At 48.4% G+C, this 27,820-nt stretch overlaps 8 protein-coding genes across 8 annotated transcripts; 3 read left to right on the forward strand and 5 right to left on the reverse strand.

Moving 5' to 3' along the window:
• Window positions 1–2,087: 2,087 nt before the first annotated feature.
• On the forward strand, window positions 2,088–7,511 carry iml1 (GTPase-activating protein IML1; the record flags this gene model as incomplete). The annotated part of the gene is made up of 1 exon (XM_056918621.1): window positions 2,088–7,511. One exon carries the CDS (start codon window positions 2,088–2,090, stop codon window positions 7,509–7,511), a length of 5,424 nt encoding a protein of 1,807 aa, XP_056781779.1.
• A 715-nt stretch (window positions 7,512–8,226) lies between these two features.
• On the forward strand, window positions 8,227–10,833 carry N7478_002408 (putative sugar hydrolase; the record flags this gene model as incomplete). The annotated part of the gene is made up of 5 exons (XM_056918622.1): window positions 8,227–8,259; window positions 8,328–8,448; window positions 8,524–8,587; window positions 8,691–9,624; window positions 9,688–10,833. 5 exons carry the CDS (start codon window positions 8,227–8,229, stop codon window positions 10,831–10,833), a joined length of 2,298 nt encoding a protein of 765 aa, XP_056781780.1.
• Window positions 10,834–11,235: 402 nt separating this feature from the next.
• On the reverse strand, window positions 11,236–14,847 carry N7478_002409 (uncharacterized protein; the record flags this gene model as incomplete). The annotated part of the gene is made up of 1 exon (XM_056918623.1): window positions 11,236–14,847. The coding sequence occupies one exon, from the start codon at window positions 14,845–14,847 to the stop codon at window positions 11,236–11,238; it is 3,612 nt and encodes a 1,203-aa protein (XP_056781781.1).
• An 837-nt stretch (window positions 14,848–15,684) lies between these two features.
• Window positions 15,685–17,919, reverse strand: N7478_002410 (pre-rRNA-processing protein ESF1; the record flags this gene model as incomplete). The annotated part of the gene is made up of 2 exons (XM_056918624.1): window positions 15,685–17,783; window positions 17,850–17,919. The coding sequence occupies 2 exons, from the start codon at window positions 17,917–17,919 to the stop codon at window positions 15,685–15,687; spliced, it is 2,169 nt and encodes a 722-aa protein (XP_056781782.1).
• Window positions 17,920–18,267: 348 nt separating this feature from the next.
• N7478_002411 (uridine kinase family protein) lies at window positions 18,268–20,065 on the reverse strand (the record flags this gene model as incomplete). The annotated part of the gene is made up of 8 exons (XM_056918625.1): window positions 18,268–18,751; window positions 18,812–19,043; window positions 19,095–19,136; window positions 19,203–19,316; window positions 19,376–19,418; window positions 19,496–19,640; window positions 19,705–19,832; window positions 19,895–20,065. 8 exons carry the CDS (start codon window positions 20,063–20,065, stop codon window positions 18,268–18,270), a joined length of 1,359 nt encoding a protein of 452 aa, XP_056781783.1.
• Window positions 20,066–20,383: 318 nt separating this feature from the next.
• On the forward strand, window positions 20,384–21,679 carry N7478_002412 (glucose-induced degradation complex GID8; the record flags this gene model as incomplete). Its single annotated transcript, XM_056918626.1, has 4 exons — window positions 20,384–20,401; window positions 20,458–20,537; window positions 20,735–20,927; window positions 21,143–21,679. 4 exons carry the CDS (start codon window positions 20,384–20,386, stop codon window positions 21,677–21,679), a joined length of 828 nt encoding a protein of 275 aa, XP_056781784.1.
• Window positions 21,680–22,753: 1,074 nt separating this feature from the next.
• On the reverse strand, window positions 22,754–24,046 carry N7478_002413 (ankyrin repeat domain-containing protein; the record flags this gene model as incomplete). The annotated part of the gene is made up of 1 exon (XM_056918627.1): window positions 22,754–24,046. The coding sequence occupies one exon, from the start codon at window positions 24,044–24,046 to the stop codon at window positions 22,754–22,756; it is 1,293 nt and encodes a 430-aa protein (XP_056781785.1).
• A 1,322-nt stretch (window positions 24,047–25,368) lies between these two features.
• Window positions 25,369–27,639, reverse strand: N7478_002414 (putative NADH-ubiquinone oxidoreductase 64 kDa subunit; the record flags this gene model as incomplete). Its single annotated transcript, XM_056918628.1, has 4 exons — window positions 25,369–25,385; window positions 25,458–26,189; window positions 26,241–26,732; window positions 26,820–27,639. The coding sequence occupies 4 exons, from the start codon at window positions 27,637–27,639 to the stop codon at window positions 25,369–25,371; spliced, it is 2,061 nt and encodes a 686-aa protein (XP_056781786.1).
• Window positions 27,640–27,820: the final 181 nt, after the last annotated feature.

Raw genomic sequence — 27,820 nt, forward strand, 5'->3', positions numbered from 1 at the left:
TTCAGTCTCTTTTGATTTGCATGAGGTTCAAAACAGGTCAACTCATTTTGACTTCATCGTGGAAACCAGAAAAAACCATCAGTGAAGCTAGAATCAACACCAATTCTACCACATTATATCTTCGCCTTCAAGGTGCACTGTCAAGGTCGAGTAGAACATCTAAAGCCCAATAGTCAAAGACCACTTATCGTCAGGCTGAAGCGGCTGAAGATCATGAAGGGTACCTGCGTTTATAGGCAACGTGATCAGTGAGAATCAATCTAAAAGTCCATAGCTAATATCCTCACCAGGAATCGTTGTCAAATGGCCCAAGCTAGCTCCAAATTATGCACTGAGTAATTCTCTTGCTTGTCTTCAATGCTGCCTGGTCACAATTAACGGTTGCTGCGGACCGGAAGCTGATATTCGCGACTTGTTTCTCCTAGGTGATGCGAGGAGAGCATTTTGAAAGGGCATTTATGCGAAATTCGTGTCAATAGCCTCATATGTGTTGTCATCTTGAACTCCATAATCATATCCTAATCTGAGTGGGGGTTTTTGAAAGGGGGCAAAAACACAGTGAGCGTTGGAAGACAATGAATGCTCTCCTTCGGCGACCAGGTGCATCTGTGGGTCGATATTACTGCAACAAGACATCAGAAATCACCTTCACGCTACCATTCAACTGATCGATGCAGTCAGAGCAGTTGAATTAAAATCTCAATGCCCCAGCACTGTGTCCGGGAACCAGAGAAATTCAATTGTACGGGGGGCCAGTTGTGGGTAGTGTGACTTGCGGAAAAGGCTTCCGGCAGGCGTTAAAGAAGTGCCGGTGATAACATGCCTCCTACATGCCGAGAACCTTAGATACGCCTCTGAGAATCTATTCATCCAGTCTCCTTCGTGACGAGGTCCCCACCCTTCCTTTCTTCCCTTTTTCAATACATGGCGATTTGGATCATGTAGGTAGGATCGAATGCGAATGGCCAGTACTTTGTTGTGGGTCGGGGCAGCTGCGACCGATCACCACGGATCACCACCCGCAAATTGTATTTCTTATCCCGCCTTGTGGAACCACCACAGAGTTGACTGTGGCCAATAAGCCAAAGAGAATGAAAGTTCAGCCTGAAGTGGAAGGTTTTTGAAGATGGGGAGTCTAGGTGGGAATAACAGGACAGGCTGAGAGAATGGAGGAGGCTGAAATGATTCTTCTCTCAGGTTCATATCCAAACACCAGGGGTGAAAGCAACGAATTTGAGCACTTGCTTCCCATGAAATGAACTTATGGTACTGGATCAGTCTAACCCTTTGGCGCTAGGCTCCTCGTGCCGGAATACAGTGGATAATCCTCCCTAGTGGTGCATACCTCGATCAAAGGAAAGGAAGATGCAGCGTCTTCATCGGTTCATCTACTGATTGAGACGCGTTTGGATGGTTCCCCCTGTTCCTGCTCCACCAAGGCTATTGTGGGCGCTTAGCACGCCTCAAAATTCCTAAATAAACCCCTTTGGTGCCATTTTCGGTCATTCCACTGCGATGTTCCAACTTACAAGGTCAGGATTGTATATACAATATTTCCCATTAACCAGCAGTTAACCTCAGAAGGTTGAAAATGTTCAATGCGCTTCAATGTTATACTAAGTGAAAGGGTGTCGTCCAGGGGCTCTCGCATGTCTGTTCCCTTATCTATATGTAAAGACATCTAAATTCGTACTGTTGGAAACCCGGATCACCCTTCAAAACGGCCATTATACTCATTGCTTCAGAGATAGCTGCAATCCCATTGACATATACGATATAACAAGTAATTATATTCTGCTTTCATGTCATTATAGATATAGTTAAACAGTAAATTTTGTGCCAATAAAAACATCATTGATACTACGTACCTAGCCTTGGCGATGTATAAGTTAGTTAACTAATTTAGTTAGGTTTTGTGCCTGAGGCATTAATAATCCGAGGAGCCCCACGTGAGCTGCCCGTGACTTCTTATCGCGCAAGCTGGATCCGCAGATTTCCCCAAACCAATTCCAGTTGAGTTCAAGCTCCTGGAAGCCAACCATCATACCCCAGGGCTGCGATGCAAGGGAACTAAAATTCTCTGAAGTATGTCTTTGCGCGGGCCAATGCGACGGTCACACCTGAGGCAGGTGAGCGCTGCCAGCTTGGAGACCCTTTCGACCACCAATACCGAGGCATCGCACCGCGACCATGACCCCACGCCTGATGAACGCACCGTCCGACTATCCACCAGCCTAGCTCGACACCAATGCACGCTATGGGTCCATGATGAGATGTTTGCGCGGGAAGAGATCTTATTGAATCCAGCGGCATTTGGAGAAAATGGGGTAAACATCGGCGACGTTGTTGAAATCCTGCCTGTTCGTGCCGTTGGCGATACAGTTCACTCTTCTGGAAAGCCTGATGGGCCCCGTGAGAGCCATGCGGATTTGAATACCACCTCTCAGTCAGATAGTACATCTAAATTCAAGACACCCCTGCAGAGCCGATGTCTGTTTGTGGTAAAACCTCTGCCACAAGATGTCAAGATGCGCCATCCGAAATTGGAGATCTCGGTGACTAGCAGCGTGGCCAATATCTTTGGGTTCAAGAATAGAACTCAGGTTCTCTTAGCGAGTGTAGATCGTGAACAGTGTGCCGCATCTCATGTGGATATCTCTTTCCGTGATCAGTACATGGTCAGGTCTGACATGTGGCGATTGGTCATGTCCGAGCTTGTCGATAAGATTGTTTACAAGGGACAAAAGATCATGTTCATGGGAAGCCTTAAGGCAACCGTAAAAAATATCTTCATTCGAGAAAAGAAGGTCCTGTCAGGATATTTCTCGCCTCGTACCATCCCCGTTTTCCGCAGCGAATCGGCCAAGTATGTGCTATTCATTCAAATGTCTAGAGAGATGTGGAACTTTGACTCGGAAGGCTCGGGTGATATTCTCTTCAGTCGAGTGATCAATGGTTTCTTACCAGAGCTTTTCAAACGATGGGCTAATTCCGATGCAAAACACTTGGTCACAATAGTACTCTTCACAAGGGTCGAATATGATGTGCTTGCTCACCCCAGTTTAGCTAAACTCAACATCGGCAATTCCAAAGGAGCCACGGGTCCAAATGACGTTCCCACTCGTGACTTTTACCGTGTTGTGGTAAATGACATGGCAAGCGGCCATTGGACCACCATATTGGACGAACTAAAGAAAAACTTCAGATCATTTTTGAGAGATGTGTCAATCTTGAAGACTAATGACTTTGATGCGGCCGCGGGGAGTGGTCTCAAGGTTCCTTCTTCGAAGCCACATACTGTCACAATTGCCGGGCGTCCTAGTACAGCTCTACGTGGCAATATCCTCGAAGCTATTCACCTAGCCTCAGCTAACTTGGCCTATAACCACATTGATCGTGATATGGTTAGAACGGGTACTTCTATAATTGTAATTACCCCTGGAAGTGGTGTATTTGAGGTGTCATACGAGTCTTTGGCTACTACAACAGAAGCCTTGACAAATCGTGGCATTGCCATTGATCTGGTCTGCCTGAGCCCAATGCCCCTGCACTCTGTACCTCTGTTCAAATATCGAGAGCCGGTAGACCGACCGTCTGGTTCCATCATAAGCGCCACCGCGACGCCAAAGTTGTCCCCGGAGGCTCACCACTTGACTTCTAGTTTCGTCAGTCGATCCTCGCATCTCTCATCGGGGTCCTATCTTTCTGCGAGCCGCATGCGTGAGCGAAGCTACCCTCGACTTAATGACTGGAGTTATGGCATTCCACACTGGCTTGACATCTCATATTGGAATCCCGAAACCTATCGACAAGCTCGACGAATTTTGAAAAATGATCTCAATGCCCCGATCCCATTTACTGTCACTCGCCCGTCGAAAGCTTTCACGCCGCGCGTTCGCATGTACGAAATTCAAATGATGGGTGTCATGGAGAGTGAACAGTCTAATATCTCTATTCCATATCTTCTCGAAGGTCGCGGCATGGCCCGATTTCGCAACTCATGGCCAGGCCAAAATCAAATTGCCCGTGGCCCTTCAAGAACGCGATCAGCCAATTCTTCGTCTTTGAAAGCACAATTCAGTGATAGTCTACGCCCTGGGCCTTTCCTCGAAAACGTCATTGATGAGAGTGAAATCCAAACTAAAGGACCAAAAAAATCTCGGAAGTCCGTCATGGCTTGGATGGACCAGTATGATGACAATGTCTTCGCTGCGACACCTAAAAGAAATCAGGTTCCGAGACCTAAAAATAAACGCTTGAGTGAGCCGGAGGTTCAAGGCACTGGAGCTCATGATAGAATATCCGCCCGCTCCGTCTTACATTTACGAGAACATGAGAATGGCGTGCGGGCCCGTCCACGAAAGATTGATGGACCTATACCTGTCCGTAAAGCTTCGATATCCTCAAAGAGCACATCGCCCAAAAAGCCAGCACTGAAATCAAAAGCAGCAACACCAGCCTCGCGCATTTCTCGAACAATCAGTTTTGCTCTTCGGGGGTTGAGTGCTACTCCTCCAAGAGCACAGGCAAGTACTGGTGTGCATGTAGAGCATGCGAGTGCACTTCCAATGTCTAATCAGCGATCATCCGGTGGGACTTTTTCCGATACCAAGAGTGTCACTTCCTTAAGCCCCTCGGAAACTGCCTCAGTTGCGACGATCATAGAAAGCCCATCCCGGCCATCGACTCCTCCAAAGCTGTCCCAAAATACTAGACTCACCCCATCCAAACCGATTTCTATCAAAACTCCCTTGAAAAGGCCCTCAGAGAGCCCGGAGCGTTCTGAACATGGGAGACCTCAGGGATCACTATCTACATCTGCAACAGATGTTCCTAGAATCAATCGCGAGGAAGATTATGGTCGGCCAAATGATCATAAAGTTGAAATCACAGTTCATCACAGTTCGCGCGATGCTCCATCGAAATATTCCTCGAGTAAGGCCTTAGCACCCTGGGTACGACCGGTTAACCCTTGTAATACACCAAAAGATGTTTTGCGCAACACAAGCTGGTTTGGTCGTTGGCAACATGCATACCCACGTCCTCCTCACGTTGCCGTTGTCAAATGGAAGAGTCTGAAGTCTCCTGCGGTACTACCATTGACCACAGAAGAGTTTCCGACGGCTAGTGAACTTGCCTCGGACTACTTGCAAACACCTTATCGTGTCTTTGCGAATGACGATACAGATGGCGTTGAGGCGCCAAAGTCCCGTGGGGTTCTTCTTCGTGAGATGATCTCACTTCGGCTATCCCATGGGTTTCAAATAATCGTTGGTAAAAATGTTGCCGAGTTCTCTGCGCAGCCATCTCTTGAATCAATCAACGTCTTTGATACCCGAGGACTCGAGAAAAATGGAGTCACTGTTTATCTTTCCAAAGGAAACTCCATCCATCGTCTCATCACTATAGATGGGGGCGAAATCGAGGTGACACGCTTCACACACCAGTCATCGGCGTCTCTTGTATCGCCCAAGCGAAACAATTCTATACTGTATCAACCAGCCATGAGGACCATTCTCAATCCAGAGTACGAAGTGAAAGATATCAAGCTCGACCCTACTGCTGAAGAGTACAATTGGAACCTTGCTGATAACTACGTCGCTGGACATCGTGATTATTTTCACAATCCGGCGCAGCAACTTCATTTCTGGCGAATTCGCTATGTATTGATCCCAATGCAACTTCATCCCAATATCCGACGACACCTGCAATCCATTAATGAGGATAACGAGGAAGAAATTCATTTGCTTGGAATTAGTCAATTAACTCACATGTGGCAACGAAATAAATATGTGTCGCCTGAAGAAAAGCGATTTGAATCGGGGAACAAGAAGAGAGACCAGAACCCGCTCAATATTATGTACCAAACACGAAACCCATCCGAGGCTGTTGCAGCGGAGCTTGATCGAATTCTCCTTACTGATCCTGGCCTTGACAACCCGCCTGCTCAACTATTACCCGAGGAGGAGCTGCTTGAGAGATCCAGTGTTAATATGTCGTCGCTGGCCCAAATGATTCAAGGTGACAAAGGTGTACGCATGATGGATCGACGGTGGCACTGGAGATTGCATTACAATTGTTTCATTGGATTTGAATTTACCACTTGGCTACTGCAAAACTTCCGTGATCTCGATACCCGTGACGAAGCTGTGACCTTTGGTAAAGAATTGATGAAGCACGGTCTGTTCCAACACGTCGAGAAAAGACACGACTTCCGAGATGGAAACTATTTTTATCAGATCTGCGCCGAGTATCGTATCACGCGTCCAGAATCCCGAGGTAGCTGGTTTCCCCAACTCCGATCAGATAAGTCGATGCCTTCAACACCGGCAATTGGGAAAGACTCTCCTTCTAGTCTTCGAGCTCGCTCCGATAGCATTGATGACCGTGTACCACAAACACCAACTACTCCCTCCAAGACGAAGAATAAGGTCGCTATCATGTTGTCCAAGTCTTTGAAGTATGATGTGGATACCCGCAAGCGATCAAATCGACCTGAGGTAATCGATCTCCATTATGACCGGCTTCATAACCCTGAGAATTGCTTCCACATTGAACTGAGCTGGATGAATACCACACCCAAAATGATCGAAGACGCGGCGCACTCATGGGCCTCTACAGCAGAGAAGTTCGGTTTGAAGCTTGTTCAAGTGCCCCTCGCCGAGGCATGTGCAATCGACAAAACTCAGCCGTTCCGCAAGCCTTATCAGATCAAGCTGAAAGTTCCGCCCCCTAAGGGACCCGTTCATACGGTGTTCAATAATGCATCTTTTGCACAGCCAGGGCCACCGGATCAGCTCTATTATCAGAAGTGCATTCTCCGCAAATTCGACTTTGTATTGGACTTTGAAGCCTGCAGTGCATTCCCCGCCGACGTTGAGGTCTCCTATTCTTGGGGGAAGCCTGACTACAAGTATCCGCAGTTTATCCATCGTACAGGCAGCCTCCTCGCCCAAATCACAGATGAAGGAGACTTCCTCCTTCTTGCGAATCGTCTAGTCAGCACCCGCGGCGCCGCAACAAGAGATCATCGGGGTCGAGCAGCGAATCATGACCCTCTTGACCGCTCTCCTCGTTTGTCTCCATTGGTTCGCCCTTTACATGATATCGGAAGCCCGATCCCAGGTCCAGGTCCGCCAAGCATTGACTCAGCGCATCTCTATCGCGCGCCGGAGCATATCCTACACAACCTGCTTGAGTTCTGCAATGACGCGGCAGCGCTCGAGCAATTCTACAGCCAGTCCCATGTGCGTCCAGTCTCGACAAAGGTTGAACCGGCCACTGCTCATAACATCATGGATACATCTATCCCATCTCTTGAGCTACCTGCTAGCGTGGTTAGCCATCATATTTCACCTCCGCCCGGTTTGCCATCCAGGGTAACAGAAGAGCCACCTCGCGAATCACGGGATTTGTTAAAATCGCCCGACATGACCAGAACGAGGGCTCGAGGCGAAAGTCTGAGCTACATGAGCAGTCCACGAAGTGGTGGCCTGCGACCTCAGATGTAACATGGATATACGATTCTCATGACTGCTTTGTACCACTCTCTTCGATTGATAAATACCCTGAGCCTATCAGCATAGGCATGCAATTTAATACGATATAATTAATGAAGAAACATTTCAAGCATGTACGTCTTTGGTCCTGCCTCTAATAATCACCACCTAAAACCTCTCATTGTTCGCGATCTAACGTTGTACCTATCTGGCTTCGGTTGAGTCAAGTGACAAGAGCTATCCCAGTTTCCTGCCCATGTGCCCGGTGCCACGCCACTATAAAATCGAATTTAGCCAAATTACATCCTATTCAGCCGGAATCTGGCTTCTAATCCTTGGCCAGTGGCTGCGCTAGATCAAGCCCCACCCATACTAGACTTAGTACCTGTTATCGCGCTGTAAGCTTTATCATAGGTCCCCAATTTTCCCCGTGGGATGCTGCCCCGCTTGAACTGTCTGGTCGAACGAATTTCATGACTCTGTCGCCCCATTAAGGCGGGGACTGCATTTGCATTTGCATTGTAGCTGTGGATCTGGACTGTGTCGCTGTCGGACGGTGCTCCGTGTCAAATATGGATTCCTGGCTTTTCTTCATAGCTACTTGAGAGCTGACTTGCCGGCACGTCTTTCTATTCTTTTTCATCTTCGTGGTTTTCTTTTTTGGTTTCGCTGAGGAAACCCCACTTATAATCGACCCGACCTGTTCTACCACTACTATTGTGATACGATGAAGTTCACCGCCGGAATGTGGTGCCTGCAAGTATGTCAATTTCTCTCCATACTTGGCATTTAGCAAGACTTTAATTTTTAATCTCATTGTTGCTATAGGAGGGCGTCCGCATTGAGTGGATGAGCAATGTGGAACGGCTGCAGATCGAGGAAGAGAAAGAGACTGTCAACCTCCTGCTCAATAAACTCCAACGACATCGTGGCGATACCTTGAATTCGAGTACGTTCTACTGTTCTAAAGATCACGCAATCAATACCCATTGAATCATGAAAAGCTAATGGATCGCGACAATAGCTACCATCTCGGCCCAAGTTACGTCTCCGCAGGAGGGAATTATCGGCGTTAAGCTAACGCACTGGTACGTTAACATTTCTCCACCAATGAGATCCACCCGATATAGTTGGAACGCCTAGACGTCGGGGCCATTATTTTCATCGCTGCATTTTGTTAACTCTTCCTAGGGCAGGTCAAGTGGATAATGGTCCACATTACGATATCGAAAAGACATCTGGACATGCTAGTATTCACCATGACAAAAACGAGAATACCTTCAATTACGACAGTGGGTCGCTGAAGCTAGATGTCAACACGGCCCCGAATGAGATGGGCTTTGTCTTTCGCTCCCCAAACAACAAGAAGCTGACTGGTCACTCATTCCGCTCCATTGGCTACGTTGGTGACCAGCGCAGCGAAAAGTACCGGTTTGAAGATGGGTTGTACGCCGAAAGACAGGGATATATGCTCCTTGGACTGGATCTGGGTGTGGGCGAGAAGGTCTACGGACTAGGCGAACGATTTGGTCCACTGGTCAAGAACGGTCAGACGGTTGACATCTGGAATGAGGATGGTGGGACTTCATCAGAGCTTGCGTACAAAAACATTCCATTTTACATGTCCTCGAAGGGATATGGAGTGTTTATCAATCACCCAGGAAAGGTCAGTTTAGAAGTTCAATCCGAGCGAACGACACGTGTCAATATCTCTGTGCTTGGTGAGGAGATTGAGTACTTTGTTGTCTACGGCGAGACACCTAAGGATGTTTTGAGGCGGTATACGGCTATGACGGGTCGACCTGGGCTTGTTCCGTCGTGGAGTTATAATCTTTGGTTGACGACCAGCTTTACAACGAATTATGATGAGCAGACCGTCACTGGATTCTTGGATGGATTCAAAGAGCGTGATATCCCGCTCGGTGTGTTCCATTTTGATTGTTTCTGGATGAAGTCATACCAGTGGTGCGACTTCGATTTCGACGATGAGATGTTCCCTGATGCAGGAGGTTATTTGAAGCGATTGAAAGAGCGTGGACTGCGTATTAGTGTTTGGATAAATCCTTACGTCGGTCAAGCCTCACCGTTGTTTGAGGAGGGAAAGAAGAATGGGTACTTCATCAAGGTATGATTTCATCTCTTTAACACCCATGTCCACTCTTAAATTGCATTTTGCTAACCTGAACAGCGTACGGAAGGCTCCGTCTGGCAATGGGACTTCTGGCAAGCCGGTATGGCTGTTGTGGATTTCACCAACCCAGCCGCTTGTAGCTGGTACAACAAACACCTGGAACGGCTAGTAGAGATGGGAGTGGACAGCTTCAAAACTGATTTCGCGGAACGAATCCCAACCAAGGGAATCAAATACCATGATAACTCGGACCCTGAACGAATGCACAACTACTACGCCCTCCTATACAATCGTGTCGTCTACGAAACACTCAATACGCGCGTAGGCCACAATCAAGGTCTTCTTTTCGCCCGTAGCACCGCACCGGGCGGTCAGAAATACCCTGTGCACTGGGGTGGAGATTGTGAGAGCACATTCGAGGCCATGGCCGAGTCTCTTCGTGGTGGACTGAGCCTCATGCTGTGCGGATACATCTTCTGGGCATCAGATATTGGTGGATTCGAAGGAACGCCGCCGCCAGCACTGTACAAGCGATGGGTGCAATTTGGGCTTTTGTCGACTCATTCCCGACTCCACGGCTCATCTTCATTCCGAGTGCCTTGGATCTATGGAGAGGATTGTTCTGCTGTACTCCGGGACTGTGTGAAGCGGAAGATTTTGCTTACGCCATACATTTTGCAAGAAGCCTTGAAAGGACACCGGGATGGGACACCTCTGATGAGGCCACTTTTCTTGGAGTTTCCAAATGATCTTAACACCTATGCTGTGGATACACAGTACATGTTTGGCTCGAACCTTTTGGTTGCGCCTGTCTTCTCGGAAGAAGGTGAGGTGACATTCTATGTGCCGGAGGTCGAAGGTGCCGGGGACGACAAGTGGATTTCGTGGTTCAATCACTCCAAGACTTATGAGGCTGGGCGTTGGTACACTGAGACTCATGACTTTGATACATTGCCAATCCTTGTTCGTCCAGGATCAGTAACCCTGGTTAATCCAACGCTCAAAGCACCTGAAGATGATGCTTTGCATGGAATACAGGCCTTGGTGAATGGCAAGCTGTCTGCGGAAAGCACATTTGAAATCGTCAATCCAAACCAGACAGACGAGGTCCTGAAAACAATTCAGCTCTCACCTGCCGATGATGGAAGGACCATTCAATGCCAGGGATATTCCATGGAGATTGTGAATTTGAATTTGGGTTAAAAGAAACGACTATCATGGCCCTGGGACATGGTTTTCGACAAATATGGTTCTATTGTTTGACAAGAAAGTAGTTGGAAAATTATTCTAATAGATTTGAATGAGCAATGAGCAATAAACCCAAGGTTTCGTAGGTTGACAAAGTGGGTATCATAGTCAAAACAGGAGCAGACACGCAGTAAAACAAAACAAAACAAGACAAAAAAGGTGCACGAACTCTGGCCGACAATCCATCCACTAGATGTGGAAATAGCGAGTCAGGCGGTAGAGTAATGGAGATATGTAGAGAGAAGAAAGGGAAGAGAACACAAAAAGGGTAAAGAGAAAAATGAAAGGGCAAGAGATCAGGCACATTTGACGCTAAGAGAGATGGGAGCATGTGTGATTTAGCAGCAAGCAAATCGGCTAGAAGGATTCCTCCACATCGAGAAGCCATTTTCGAATGCCTTCACGAAGCGTATTGTCAGCTCCTGCCAGAGCTCGTCTCCGCTCCCGGTCAGCTAATCCCAGCTCGCTATCTTCACGGTTATGCTCGTCGGTGACAATGCGGACAACCTCTTCAAGGGCACCCAGGACCATCTTTCGACACTCGGTACGAGGAACTTCAACTGGAGGCGCGTCTTCTCCACGGGGAGTGGTTTGGCCCTTATCCTCCCCTCGGCGAGCACGTGTCGGAGATGGAGCTCTAGAATGAGCAAGAGACGAATAGCCACTTTGACCAAGGACTCGTTCGACAGCATCCACCAAGATTCCGTCCAGGTCCATAACAGGTTCCTCAATGAATCGCTCTTCGACGTATTGTGGATCTTGACCCTCGATAACGGGGCCTTCTGGAGACTTGCCGTGTGTGGAGAAGAAGCCAGGAAATTGTGAGTTTGAAGCTGCGGAATAGCGGGTAGAACCTATTGCCGGAGAGGGAGGAGTATGTGTTTGTCCACCGTGATGGCCCACGATTATCTTCCGTCTCAATCTAAGACGCTTGATGGAAGAAGATCGGGTATCTGCAACCAAAGTCGTCGCAACATCTACCCATCTTTCTGACCCCTCGGCATCAGGAGTGGAGGGGATGTAGGGGGAGGGCTCGGCTTGCATTGCTCGTTTAATGTCTGCCTCTAAAGAGGCATATGGCCTTACTGCTTGCAAGGAAAAATCTTCATGGAACAGTTTCAACCAGCCAGCAACATGCGTACTGGGTCCATCGTTGTCCTTTGCAGAACTGTGAAATCCAGAGCCACTACTGTGAGTTGAAGGAAGAGCATCAAAGCTTGTGATCGATGTCCTTGTCTTCTTCGGTGAAGCAATGGTTGAATCGCCCGAGGAAGATAGAGACAAGAAACCTGGAAGTGGAACGTCAACATCCACAACGCCCTCTTCTGCTCGTACTGACAACTTCAGAGGCGATTCACGGGCTTGGCTAGTAAGGGATGATGGTTCAACGGTTTCTTCCTCGGCCCTGTTGGTAGCAGCAGCTGGAATTGATATGTTCCCACTGATGGGTGTGATTTCTGAACGATCATTTGCTTCGTCATCTGTCACTTCCTTGACCATCTGGTTCAATGAGGGCGGGGCACGCATAGGGGTACCAGCAATGGTGGAAACCGACCTCTTGCGTAAATTGGCGGGCGAATAAATGTCACTACCCTCAGTTGAGGACTCCTGGCGCGAGTTCCATAGGCCGGAGAACAGGCCACCCCAACGACCCCCGGCGGATGGAACACTGCCATTGGAAGGCAGCGTAGAGCTATCACTTCTTTGCAAGTTTTTAAGCAAAGTTTCCGATGCCAGACTTTCGTTGGTATCCACCGCGCTGCGATCCGATGCGGCTTGGCTGGCACGAAGCTGCTGCGATGAGAAATGCGGAACTGGGACTGTACTGCTCTGTGTTGTCATGGACGTTGTTGCTCCACTCGTGGCCTTAGATCTTGAGTCCTTTGTCTGGATAGTAGCGCTTATCGTTTTGATTGAACGCGCATCCGACCCTCTGCGTGCAGATGCAGAAGTGACTTCAGCCGGGGCCGGCTGATCGGCCCCATCAAATGAACGTTGGTTTGTATCTTGAGATGAAACGCTGACTGAGCGGCGGTGCTGGTGACTATCACCTTGAGTCAATCGTTGCGCGCGTGCACGACGCTCGATCGCTCTTCTCAATGACTCTTGACGGAGTACTGGAACTCCCGGTGGACTCTGGGAAACAGCGCGCATGGATGCTGATGTCCCTGGTCGAAGAGGTGATGGGATTGGCTCTATACGCTGTTTCGAAGGGAGGAAGGCAGATAATAAGAAGACCAATCGCCTAGCCGTCATTTTGTCTGGGCAAACAATAACCGTTCGACGGATAAGGGCTGGGTCTGTGTCTTGTTGGGACTTTTGCTGCTGGTTATGGCGACGCCGGTGCCATTCAGGGCCAATAGCATTCAACCACTCAGTATGGTTGCCGAGAAATGCGGTAAGTAACACTAAGAAGAAGAAGTTGCTCTCCTTGTCGCCAAGGCCTCGAACAATCGAACGACCTTCTTCTCGCCACACTCCCCAACGACTTTGGCCAGTCACGACATATGGAGTTTGAAGAGCCAGGCTTATTCGACGAGAGCTGCGAATGGCTTCTTCTTTCAGCTTAGAGTTCACCGAAAGTATGTTGGCAGGCAGGTGGACGATAGTCTGATTGGTTCGTTGCATATTGGGAGGTTTGGCAGGCTTTGGATGTGGTCCCGATAAAGAATCAACCTTTTTCAATAGAAACAAAATCTCATTTCGTGCAAGTCTCTCGAGGTGAGATAAAGTCCGCGTAATGACATCCCAGTGATCAACCAGCAGGTCCAAGCGCTCATCTAAGCTCGCAGGGGGGTTCGCTGATGATAAACTGTCATCTAAAAGAAACCCAGGCATGCGGTAGTCCGAGTCCAAAGAACTAGACATTCCTGGACGAGGGGAATCAGGTCCTAGAGTACTGAATCTGGACACGGGTCGAGGGGCATTTCGCGCAAGTAGAGGGATTTGAATGGTTATGGCAACAGCATACATGGGCGTTTTCTTCTCCTTGATCTTCTTTCTTTTTGAGACGTCGGGAAAGGGGAACTCCATTTCTGGAAAGGATTCCTGGTAGAGGGCAGTGGCATAGTCCTGCCTTTCGGCAGATGCTTCAGGCCCTTCTGGAAGATTGACACTGAACATTCGTGTCAGCAGCACGGTAACTTTTGAAGGTGGCTTGTCCGGTCCTTTGGATGGACCCATAAACCCTGCGGGGCTTCCAGTAGTGTATGCGCGGGCAAGCGGGCTTCGCGCTGCGGGGGATGCGCTTGCTAATGTTTGTGGTTCATCATCGGCGGATATGATATGCATTTTCGTGGAAGATCCTCGGTAGCTAAATGCGCTACTACCAAAGATACAATTGAGAAGGCCAGTGTCATTGGCATCAACTGAATGGCGCGATTGACCAGAATCATGTGATGGGCCACCTTGTGCTAATGTAGAGCTACGCCCTCGTGCACGCCCTAGGGCTCCAGGGCTCGCAATCGACGATCGACGTGCACTTGCAGCTGACGAAAGAGGACCGGCGGCGTCGACTCCAGATTGGGTGAGGAAACTGCGGCGAGATCCACGCGAAAGACTAGATACTGTTCGAGCATGTCTAGCACCAGATTGTTCAAATCCTTGAGAGTCGATACCGAGACCTGTGGGAGATTGGTCGGATGATGCACGGGTGTCCAGTAGAATGCAGGCGTCGCGATCGCCCAAGGCATTCTGGGCCACAACCACCCGGAAGTCCTTGAGGGCATCCAATTCCATTCCTCCACGGTCATCATAGGCGCCGGCTGTCGAGGCATTCGGGGAGTGGAAAGTTGTCTGTAGTGGGTAGGCATGGGTATTGGAACGTCGGAGGAGACTAGCATCGGGGAAGAGGAGGCCGGAGGTATGCTCCTCCTCGGTTACTGATTCGAGGGGGGTTCCATGATTTCTCGAAGAGAATGCTGTCGGATTCAAGCTTGACGCAGCCGTGCTCAAGAGTCGGCCCAGCATGGTGAAGTTGTACTGCGGGAAGACCCGGTAGAACTGTGCTCGAGGCTGCAGAGAAACAAAAACGGCCCGGTGGAGAAACGCAGTGTAACAATGGGTATCAGACAGCTAGATCTAACTAGACTGCGTCTACCCATTCCCTTAATTCCACTGAACAGGTACCATCATAAACCGATGGTAAGAGGGGTGAGGTAATGCAGGATTGAGGGGAGAAGTGTGGTGAAGTGGGATGGGTTGCAGGACGGGGGTGGGGCGAGTAAAGAGGCGACAATTGGGAATTGGCAGACTAGTCACCCCACAAGCGGATTGTGTGGATAAATTTGAGCAAAGAAAACAACCCTAAGAACGAGAACTTGGGGAGTATCTCTTGAGGAAAGACAGCGAGTGGGGAGTGGGCTCTAGAAAGGGTGGAGTGAAGGGCGAACGGACAAAGAGGCGGTGAAGGGATGAACAACGGGCATGCCACATGATCTCAGCCTCAAGGTAACACCACATTGCATATTCTAGTTATAGGGTGCTAAGGTTACGCGAAATTCGACTCGGTGAGAGCTTCTGCTTGTCAGTGCTGCTAGTAGTCAAACTTGAATAACTACATCATATTCGAGCGTGTAAACCTTGGGACACGTGTAGGTACACAAGTACATATGTACCCAGTATATCATGATGTAGTATATGCTTGGAAAATTTGAAGGACGTAGATAAATTTGAATAGAGTAACCCAAGGCAAGACTCTAGCGGCTATAAATTGTAGGAAGTGTAGTAGCTAGCTTGTATGCAGCCTGAGGAAGACCCAGAAAGATCGAATAGTATTTAATCAGATAATACATATATGCAACATCATCAAGCTTTCGACTGGCGTTTGACCTTATCTACCAGCCGTTTGAGATCCGCGGAACTAGACTCTTTAGATCCCTTCTTTTGCTTCTTCTTGCGGTCTTGGTTGTCAGGAACTGCCTCAACCTCAGCATCATCGTTGACATGTCGGCGTTTACGGCCCTCATCAAGCAAGGCCTTCATGCCGGAGGTGGCCTTGAACCGGGGGTTAGTCGGATCAATAGCGAACTCATGGCTTTCGAATAGACGCGCAAATCGAGGATCAGTGGTATCCACATTGAAGTCATCTTCAACAACCGGATGCTTGTTCTTTCCTCGAGCCTTGCCCTTCTTTCGCTTTTGCTTTTCTGCCTTCTCGATTTCGTTCATGTCAAAATGCTTGATATCGGTCTTCTCATCGTCTACCATTAGGAGCTCAAGTTCAGCCCGCTGAGCAGCCGTTGCAGCCTCCTCGGCAGCCCGCTCCTCACGCTTCTTGCGTCTCTCCTCCTTGCGAATAGCCGCTGAACTGGCCTTCCCATCAAAGTCATCGAAGAAAGGGTCATTGAATCCAAGATCTTCTTCAGCAGCTTCAGCTGGAGAAGCCTCTTCAATGTCGCTGAGATCTTGTGTATCTTTGTTCTCTTCGGAGGCTTCGCCGCCTTGTTTGCCGGCCTTGAGTTTCTCCTTTCGTCTCTTTTTACGCTCACGCTCCTTTCGCACATATTTATCAATTGTGCTCTCGTCGACTTCTGGCTCGTTCTCAAAGATGCTATCTTTGCCCTTTCCGCCCGCTAAACCGGAGGTGAAAGTCACTTCCATCTCACCGACAGGGCCCTTTGACTTGGAAGAGCGGGTGGGTTCTGTGCTCAGGCCCAGTAAGGCACGCATGCGCTGTCTCTCGGCTTCCCGCTTGGACAACGTAGTGGTTGCAGCTTCACCGGTGGTGTTGTCAACCACTTCCACACCGCCATCTTCCTCATCCTCGCTGTCAGAGCTGTCGCTCCCCAAATATGCTTTCAGGTCGTTTTCCTCGATTTCCTGTCGTGAACCACGGAACGCGCGTGCTTGAGCTTCCTTCCTCGATTTATCATCCGCATCCCAGGTTAACTTGACTTTGCTGTGTTGTAGAGCATCTGTCACAAACTCGTTTGGTTTATAGCCATCGGGAATTCGAGTGCAGTCATCGCGGGGCTTATCATCGTCAAAATCGGTGCCCTCGGGGACGAAACGGAGGTCAAAGAAGTTGGCGCTGGAGAGGTACTCGGCGCCATCCACAAGATCGTAGACATGCTTAGCACTATCCTTGGTGGAGAAAGTGAGGACGGCATAATAGTAACGTAGTCGCTCTAGTTGATAACGCCGCAGTTGCGTTGTATTGAATTCCTGGCCATCGTCGGCTTTCAGCATGGACTTTTTGATTTCCTCCTCTTCCTCATCCGAGTCAAGCTCCTCTTCATTGTCGCTTGAGGCGTCTTGGTTTTTGGCAAAAATCTCTTTCGGGGGACCCTCAATCTCTTCCCTCTCCATGCGCTCCCTCCCGAATTCACTCGGGTAAATAGCAACTTTCAGAACACGCCCCCCTGTTGGCAAGAAACTTGAAAAAACTGTCATCAAGTCTTCCGCCCGAATATTGTCCCAGTCCAAGTTAACAACGGCTATCCGGTCTGTGACCTCTCCGAGAGGGACGTTCTCTCGCTGCTTGTCAGGAAACTCAAGTTCCTCTTCTTCGTTCTCTATCTGTTCGGGATCGTCGTCCTCGTCACTAGAACTATCATCTTCAGACGAGGAATCGGAGAATCCACCATCGCGGGCAGGGTCGTAACCACGGGCGTCAACACGCGTCAATTCCTTTTGGACTTCGTCGTCATCTGCGACGCTAATCTTGTCGTCGTTATCTTCTTCTTCGTCATCGTCATCTTCGTCTACACGGTAGAACTTTTTCAGGTGCTGTTTTGTATCGTCATGTGCCAATTTACGCCCATAACGATCGACTGGGGCATTGCGAGAAAAATCCTCATCTTCGAGCATACGCGCAAACCGATTGTCGAGTTTGACATGGGTATGGCGCTTGCTGGGGAGACGGTAACGGGGATCCGACTGGATATTGGCGAATCGGGGATCAGCTATGAGTTTTGTTAGAATCTTGCTCTATTCTCTATAATGCCCACTGGAGATGAGACTGCACGTACTGATCACCTTGCTTGTTTCGCCCTTAGCTCCACCAGCCTTCTTGGACTTCTTCTTGTCTTGACCCGCCATCTTGAATACTTGCTACTGTCTACCTTCCAAGTGCCGGTAAGGTAAGCGATAGAAGATTCAGAAAACAATGTGGAATGGATGTCTTAAAATGTTTGCGAATGAACCTAATCGTCTGGGACTGCGGACAAATTCTTTTTTTTTTCTGCCGGAGTTTCGGGGCGGTCAGTCGACACGTGCGCCTTATCCCAGTAAGGCAGGTTCCGATCTATATGGAGGCTTTTAGACACCTGTACAAGAGTCAACCAGAATACTGCGTGCGAGCATAAAACATATGTATTCATCATGATACCTAAGTAGATATTTACAATAGGCATGTATGTACGTGATAATTTCGGAAAGCACAAAAAATTAACATCCAAAATAGCGCTTCTCCATCCATCGTGGCTCGCCCTCCTCCTCAATCCGACCGACAATGACATTAATCCTGGGGAAAACTGCAGTGAGACGTTTAAGGCCTCTTTCTCCGGCTGCACAGGTTACAAAGACGATCTTATCCTCTTGAACGCCATGGTCAAGCAGGACACGCACAGCCATCAGGGCAGCTCCGCCACTGGACATTTGTGGATCTAATAGGAGGACGCTGCTATGCTCCTCGAGCTGGAGCGGGAGCTTCAAATAGTGTAACTCGGGCTCTTGGCTAGTATCATTCGTCTGAATCAATACCCGGCCGGTAATACAGTCAGGGATGCATCGTTTCAAGGCAGTCTCCAAGCAAGAACCGCCGCGTAAAATTGCAACAGCGGATACAATACCCTGTGGGTTGAGACCAAGATACTTGTTTCCTTGAGTTGTTTCCACGGCTGTAGGGACATATCGAGTCATGTCCAATGCTCTGTGGTTCTGTTATTAGCACCGAAATAACCAAATCTTCAGCGAGGTGATAGGATAGTACCGTTCAATTAAGATCGAGGCTAATCGATCGAAATAAAATACAAAGTCTACCTCCTCCGTTTCAGGGCTTTGAAGAATGGTGTTCATGCCTATCATCTGAGGGGTTGAAGGCAACACGTGGACATTCGGAGGCAACTCCACCTTGGCCGCAATGAGACCAAGCTTGTGAAGTTCCTCGGTATGCTTCTCGGATTTCTCTTGAAGCTTGCGCTGAATATGCTTGACAACCATGTCTATGATCTATAAGCATAGGAAGTGCCAAGGAGGGAAGGACGACGTATTACCAATAGCCGTAGTGTTCTCAATTCCGCGAGGAATGATGATATCTAATAGAGTTAGACATTTGTTGGAGGCGTAGTGAGATCTATTCGAATGTATGTGCTACCACTTACCGGATATTCCTCTCTGGGGCTCGACAAATCGAGTGTAGGATGGCTTGACAAAGGCAAACCACTGTTTGATGATGCCTTCAATATCGCGGCCTCTTTCTTTCACGTCTCGAAGCACTGAATGCAGATATTTCATAAGTGGGACGTTCACCCCGAGACATCTAGATCCCACATACCTCGGCGGCCCAAACAAACATCCATGTCAGCCTCTACAAAAATCTGCATTTGGGTCAGTAGCTATATAATACGCTCCCCACAGAAGAATGACCCTAGAAACAGAGGCCCATCTAACTTACCTTGACATCTAGCAATTCTGCGATCCTGGGGTCATGCAGCGCGAGAATACCTTCCAGAATCAACACCCGTGGGGAATAAAGAGTGCTGGTCTGAGATTGACGCTGGTGCTCCGCAAATGAATAGATTGGGATCTGAGCCTTCTTTCTGGATTGCAATGTTAGGCACTGTAAATTCCGCGGATCACGCGGGGATGGGACTAATAACATACCCTTTCTTCAGGTCTCTTAAAGTTTCGACCAGAAGATCAAAGTCAATCGAATCTGGACAATCGAAATCATATGCGTTTGCGTGCGCCTTGCGATGCTCATCTGGAGATAAAGTCTTGTAAAAGGAATCCTATATCCACTGGAGATTAGATCCGAAATGGACTATGCGTAAACCGTTTAATATAGCCATACCATTACTAGAATCACCACCCAAGGTAGATTTAGTGACTTGACGATCTCCATTGCCACCGAAGTCTTGCCGGAGCCAGAGCTGCCCGCGATGCCGATGATGCTCAAGTCCTGCCATGGTGGAGAGTATTTCACCTCTGGTGTAAGCGAATAAAAAGGTGAGATCGACTGCATGATCTCGAAACTCCTCCACCATGGACTCTACGTTAGAAAGATGTGTATCTCGGTTTATCTCCAACTCGATGATGCATTGGGCTTAGCGCGTGACCTTCGCTTCGCGGCTGACATAATCACGACTACCTTCTTCCGAGCTTTCTTTCCGCTTTTTTTCTTCCTCTCCCTTCCATTCTCCTCTGCTCCAAGGGCCCGAGAAAAATTTTTCTCCCTCACCCACTTTCAGCGTTCTGCCCTTTACTCCATGGCCGTCGTCTCCCGGGTCGCTCTCATAACTTGACGCATAGCTTCGAAGCTCTCTGTGGCAAAGCTTTCGTCATGTCTTCTGCTAATCTCGTATGACTCCTGCTGTGATGACAGCCGTAGTTGCTGGACTTTTTAACACCACACAGATGTCTCGCACTCCCTCAACTGCAACGCCTACATGGCAACAGTTTGAGCGGAAAGTTGACGAGGTGAAGCCATCCAAAACGTGAGTTCAACTCCCCTACCTTTGCCCCGCATCCTTTGACCCCGTCCTTGATATGATGCAATTTATCACTAAGTTGGGAATCTCTCTGAAAACAACTGAAGAGAATAAGTTAACTTGAAATCTGAATCACCTTTTACATTGCCACTATTTGGTCAATCGCTTGTCTATATGTTACGGTTGCTAACTACAAGCATTAGTGATATCAACTACCTCGTTATGGACTACCTGATCACCAATGGATACCCGGCTGCAGCCAAGAAGTTCGCGGTCGAGGCCAACATTCAACTTCGTGCCGATGAAGCCATACAAGAACGAGTGGAAATTCGGACCGCGATTCACTCTGGGAATATCCAGCTAGCCATTGAAAAGATCAATGAGCTGAACCCTGAGGTAAGACACCACTACCCAATCCGATGCATTCATCCAACACAGCCCCTCCCCTTCCTGCTATGATTAAGTACAGTTTCATGCACCACTCCTAGAACACCCTTCGGGGAGTTGCGGATAGTCAAACATCTTCAGTCCTCAGTATGAGCAGCAGTCAACATTATCAATTTTGTTCAAACACATTATTTCCTCGTGTCGTTGACTAACAAATTGAATAGATATTGGACGGAGAAGCTTCACTCCACTTTGCGTTGTTGCGTCTCCAGCTGATAGAGCTTATCCGTACCTGCATCTCTACTCCAAATGGCGATATCAGTCCTGCCCTGGATTTCGCGCAGTCGCAGCTGGCTCCCCGTGCCACTACCAAGCCGGATTTCCTCACCGATTTGGAGCGCACGCTTGCCCTCTTGATTTTCCCAAGCGATAATCTTTCCCCTACACTTGCATCTCTTCTAGACCCAAGCCTTCGTAAAGAGATTGCCACTCGCGTCAACGAGGCAATTCTGGTCAAAGAATGTGCCCAGAAGGAGGCTCGTTTGCGAAACTTAGTGAAGCTCCGAGTTTTCGCAGAGACCAAGGCTCGAGCGGCTAAGAAGGACATTCCGGACCGATTAGACATCGGTCTTGTCAGCGATTCCCATGATAACACCAAGAATCGCAGCAGTAACAGTAATGAACTCAACAGTGAAGCCCATAATGGTAATGGTGATACCGTCATGACCAATACCGCCGATGTTGATCTCATGGTTTCGTGATCTTGTGCCGAAATTTTGTGATCGTCTCAGACCCGGCTCGGCGGTCTTTTTGTGTTTCCGGTTTTTTAGCGAGGCGCTTTGGTGTATCAACGTGAACACATATTTCACAGGTTTTTGTTTTTAGGAGCCATGTGTGGGCATTTCACCCAATTCAATACAGTCGCTAGCGAAAACAGCTTCCGCCCTGAAGACTCAAATTTAGTATAAGTGCCCCACTGCCAAGGCATGAGTGGGTAGATTTAACTCAACGGCCATTTATAGCTGAATGAAAGTGACAATACTAGGTCGGTACGATACACTCTGCTTACATTACAATGCCATTGCCTACAACAAGGCACAGGGTAGGTGAGTGATAGGATAGACATCCGGTCTTGTCGATGACAAGAAAGGCCGCTTACAAAACACAGAATATAAATAGTGGAAAGAATGAGTCAGATATTTATAGTACATATCTTTACTCGGATAATAAAGATATATGACCTATCGGCACATCATCTCAAATCTATGAGTTCATGTTCTATTTTCACCAACAGAAAACAATGGCTAGTATCATCCCACTACTACCAAGATGGCCGAGGGATGAAGGATGAAGGAATATAATTGCATTTGATTAGACTGCGTATTCTCTAAGTCTCTTGATCTTTTCGACCTTTCTAGAGGGATGATACTGGGTAGCATGCAAGATATCAATTTCCTGACTTCGAATTTTGGCACGGTAGATACTGGTGGTATCACTGCGGATGCAATTCCATAAGTATAATAGTGGGATGTTCCTCTAAGCCCATGGAGGAGAGATAATGTTGGCAGCTGGTCTGCCGTCCAGGGGAAGAAAGGGCTATATGGTAGCGTGGAAACAGAAGAAAGGGACAAGAGCTGTATTCCGAGAGGGATGGAGGAGGAGGAGGAGGAGAGAGAGAGAGAGAGAGAGAGAGAGAGAGAGAGAGAGAGAGAGAGAGAGAGAGAGAGAGAGAGATCTAGCTAAGACATGCACGCGAAGAACTGCACGCGCTAGCAAACGGAGGGGGTTAGTTTATCCCATACTCCAATACATAATATTCTTCATGCCATCTTTCCCTATCCACCTCCACCATCGACAAGCATCTGCTGTATCGCCGGAGCACATCCTTTGGCGAAAGCCAGCGGGGTGTGCCCCTGCGCGTCCTGGGCATTGAGGTCTGCGCCCCCGCGGATCAGACAGCGCACGATTTCCATTGGGGTGTACTTTTCAACCTTGTCACTCATACACGTAGGTGAGACCCGCTGCGGACCAGGTTCTATTTTACGTATCAGACTCTCTCTACCTGGCCGGAAACATGCTATGCTCCTGCCACCGATTCTAATTCGCGGGTCTGCGCGTTCACAGCGAACGATAGCCGTGTGGAGAAGAGTCAACCCTCTTTTATCTCTCATATTTAGATCCACACCACTATCAATGAAGAGCTGCAGGATATCTCCCCGCTGAGCCCTTATCGCAATCGACAGCATCTCGGTATTCGGCCCATAACCGTATTCGAGCAACAGATGCACCGTCTCGACTGCACAATTGCCAACCAATATTCCAAACCATCTCTCAAAGTCATCTGGCGGATAGGTTGCTCCAAGGTCAAGCATTAGACGCAAAGTATCAATTGTGCCATGATATGCTTCGTTTAACAAGAGGCCAGGATGACGATTCGCCAAAGCGATATCCGCGCCATTAACCAGCAGGAACTGAACTATCTCTGTTGAGAGATTGCGAGACGATACAGCTCTGTTCAAAGGATGCCTTCCCTGCCAGGGTATATTGAGATCTGCCTTGAACTCAACTAACAATTTGAGAAGAGAAATTTGCCCCGTGGATATTGCGCAGTTGACCAGCCCGCCTTGCTCCATGCCAGGCTCGTGGATAGGTGACCCATGCAATAATAAAAGCCGGACCGTGCTCTCATGGCCCGATAATAGGGCATCTATTACTGCCGGCTGTGTTGTGCTCCAGTGAGAAGGGGACCCGTGAACATTCGCCCCATGGTCTAGCAGTAAGGCAACTAATGTGTCGTTTCCTATGTTTGCTGCTACATTTAGGGGTGTCTGCACATCGAACCACGGCTGGAAAAGTATTTTTGCATGACGAATTGGATATATGCCCATGGAGGCGTTCACGTCTGCCCCGTAGTGAAGGAATTTTCGGACAGCTGCTTCATTGCCTGTGGCAGTGCACCAGAAGAGCCCTTCTTGAAGCCTACTGTCTCGTATATGGCGCTGGTAAAGATGTGGGAGGAGAAGTTCGTTAAGGGAGCGATGAACTTGTAGTAGATGGGCGAGGGCGCTTTCAGGGAGGGAGAGTGCAATGAGCAGGATTAATTCAGTAGGTATTTCCAATAGGTTCATCTTGTATATAGATAAATAAACATATACAGGGAGGATAGATAGAGATGGTTGAAGCCTTGAAGGTGACAAGAGAAGAGGAGTGACAAGATAAGAGGGCTGAGCACTGCGTTTGTGTGCTGACCTAGTGCTAGCTAATAAATATCTCGGCGTGAGAAGCCTCTATGGTATAGCTCAATTTAGTATGAACCCCTAAGAATTAGATATAAAAATTGCGGATGTGACAAAGAGAAGAGAATTAATCATTCCTTACTCTCTTTGACTCTTCCTTGGGCTCTAATGCTAAGAGTCACTAGGCTGTATCGAGAGTAGCCTATGAATCAATCACTCACGTCTTGAAACCGTGTCCTAGAATAATGCCTTGTTCTACGACGATAATCTACAGTGAAAATCAGTTATATTTCAAACTGGAGCACTCTAGTACCCGATGGTTAGAAAGAATGTCGAAAGACTCCTGTGCCCTTAGTCTAAGTAACTCCGGTCTCCAGCAGCCGCAGTATTTATAAAGACAATGCTACTCCGCGGTGACGAACCAACCTTCTCTTCTGCTGAGAGTGAGATTTCGACCAACATCGGACCGGAGAAAGTGGTGACACCATTTCTCGAAAGCACTGTACCGGTCAATACCTTAAGCAGTCGACTTTTTATTGATTCCCGTCAAATAAATATTTACAGTAGTGCCTTGGTCGTGGGGCCCGATAAAATAAAAGCTATCTGTAGGGAGGAAGCTGATTTCGCTATGGACTGTAGCAAAGAAATGCATCGAGTTCAATTGAACATAAACACATCCTCTTCCCGTCCCATATCATTCTCGTATTTCTTGAGTCTCGGCGTCGCCTGGAAAATATGTACCTTTCCAAGGTTACTTTAGCTACGTAATCTGCGGAACTGTATTCGCAACCCATCATGAAGTTTATGGACTTGGTGAGTGAATCATTTCAAACATTGAGTGCCAGATCTTTTAGTGAAAGGGACCTGGACTTGAAGACTTGTTAGAGACCTCGGGAAGAAAGTGCAAGTCATGAAATGAATAGAAGATGTATTTGATACATGTTTCCGTCACAAATCCACTCAATATTCACCGGAAAATACATAGATGCGAATGCCCACTGTTCATTGGCACCGGCAAAGCGATATAGCAGAACGCTCAAGCTTCATGCAAGCTATGTGAGAAAGTGCTAGAACAGGAGTAGTCTATGAATGTAATTCAAACCAGCAAAGTATTATGTAAAACAGGATAGGTGCTAACTAGGACGTTTCGGTGCGAAGCAGTTTGAACAGCGAAGATGGATATTTGACAGTAAAAGGTGGAGGAAATGCATTTCTTAGAAGCTCATAAGATCTAGATGGAGAACAGGTTAGATTTGGACTTTGAAGAATAAAATTTTTCTTTCTTTGCGAAGTGTGAACATACCTCTTCCAAATAGGGCACGCTTGGCCCAGTCCATCGCCAACATACACCGGGTTCGGAAACTAACACTCTCGGCGAAGTAAATACTGCGCCAGAGGTACATAGCGACGACACCGCCGCTGAAGCTGAGGCCACCGAAGTCGAAGATGGCAGCATTACTGATATATGCGAGACTGCCGAGATGCTTGTACTTAAAAGCACGGTAGACAGCCTCGTCCAGGTCACCGTAATCGATTTCGTTGGCCCTGAGTCCAGGTAAAGCGGAGGCAATCTTGGTCAACTTGCGGCCAAGGTACACACCCTGCTGGTTAGCACGTTGAGCGGTGGCAGGCAGGGAGGTGAGCTTGGTGTCGATTTGATGTAGGAGTTCAGAGAGCTCTTCGTAATCGAGTGTTCCGGAATGGTCCTTGTCATACTGCTCGAACAATCTGTCCACGCGGCGGAGATGGTTGGAAGCTTGAGGGAAATGTTTCTTGACCCTGTTGGCTACGTCGCGCCATTCAGAGAAGGTGAGGTGTACTTTCTCTGGATCCCGGCCCTTTTCCCAGGCGATTGTGCGCAAGAATCGGATGATGTTCTCCGCAATATTGTTCTGGACGGTGGAGCAGTCGCCAATAGCGTAGACGTCACCTAGGGGTGCACCAATGACTCGGAGATGGGCGTCGGTTTCGAGGGCATGCTTGTTGTTCTGGCCCTCCAGGTGGTCGGATAGTGTTTCACAGATCTTGGCGCGGGCTTGGATATGTCAGTGTTATGAATGATATGAAGGTTTCCGGTGAAACTTACAGACGCCAGTGGACCAGAGGCAGAAACCGGTTGGAATCTCTTTGATGACTTCCTTGCCATCTTCGAGCTGGCTGAAACGAACACTATCATTGGTGACCTCCTTGACACGGGCACCAGTCAAGACTTCAACGCCGTCACGAGCGAAACGACCCTCGGCATATCTCGAAAGCGCCTCGTCGTAAGTATTCAGTATGTGAGTCCGGCTTTGAATTATGTGCACCGAAATTTCATTGCGAATAATGCGAGGGAAAGAATGCAACAGATCCTCATTCAACAAATCAAAAAGCTCCGCAGCAAACTCAACACCAGTAGGACCACCACCACACACCACAAACGACAATAGACGCCTGCGCTCTTCATCAGAAGTGGTGGGTAGGCAGGCATGTTCCATATTATTAAGGACCTGGTTCTTGATATTGCGGGCATCGTCGATTGTCTTCAGGAAATGACAGTGGTCAAGGCCCTTCACTCCGTGAGGGTTTGTCACACAACCTATGGAGGGGAAATATTTAGCATTGAATGAACATGGCCCATTACGTGCCAACAAGTCACAGGAGGTTCTGAGTAAATTGAACATACCGACACCAACAACGAGCTTATCATAAGGCAGATAGAAGTTTCTCTTCTTCCCATCCTTGTCAACTTGCGAAACTTCAACCAGTTTCTCCGAGAACTCAACATCCGTAGCTTCAGCCTTCAAGAAATGCCCATTGACGCGATCAATGATACGACGAACGGGCTCCACAAGCGATCGAAGACCCAAAGTGCCAACGGTAGCAGAAGGAAGCATGGGGGTAAACAGGAAGTAGTTTGTTGGAGAAACGACTGTGATATGATAATCACCGGGGTTAAGGTTCTTAAGCAGCGCGATGCTTCCCCAACCAGTACCCAATATCACCAAGCGTGGCTTATCCTTTTGTTCAAGCATAGACTCCGAATCATAATCCCCAACGAGGAAATCAGCAATGGGAAGGTTCTTCGGGCCTCCATGGCGAGGGTTTAAGGCCAATTCTGAGACAGGGATGTCCTCGCTGGTAGGCGTTTCACGGTATGTGCTAGCATCGTAGATAAAGAACGCAACAACCCAGATAGTCGCACCAGCGAACAGAACACCGCAGTATGAGAATGTTTTACTAATCACACGAACCAGTCGAGAAGGCTTGGAGCGCGCGGCTTCGCCTGCGACATCGGATTTGAATCGAATCGCGATTGGTACATGGGAAGCTAGGCGGGAAGCATTTGGTGGGAGGGCTCTTCGAGGTAGTAGGGTGTTCAAAGATCGTGTGGTGGGAAATCTAGTGGCCAAAGGGACTCGTGCAGTGTTCAATCGACCCGATAGCAATCCAATTGATCGCAGCGCGGGGCCGCCCGGACGACTCCGCAGCATGATCGCGTTCATTATGGAGGAAACGTCAATTTGCAGCGCAGATCAGCTGTAGCCAAGAAAAACAAGGCAGATCATAGCCTGCCCTTTGAACAGGCAAAGAAAACGAAGTGAATAAACCGAGCAGAACGAAAGAATAGTCCCCCGCAGCTAGCCAAAGAAGATAAAAACTGCTGGAAATTATCTCAGGGTCGTC

Source organism: Penicillium angulare, assembly GCF_028827245.1.
Source record: "Penicillium angulare strain IBT 27051 chromosome Unknown utg000003l_segment0_segment0, whole genome shotgun sequence".
NCBI lineage: Eukaryota > Fungi > Ascomycota > Eurotiomycetes > Eurotiales > Aspergillaceae > Penicillium > Penicillium angulare.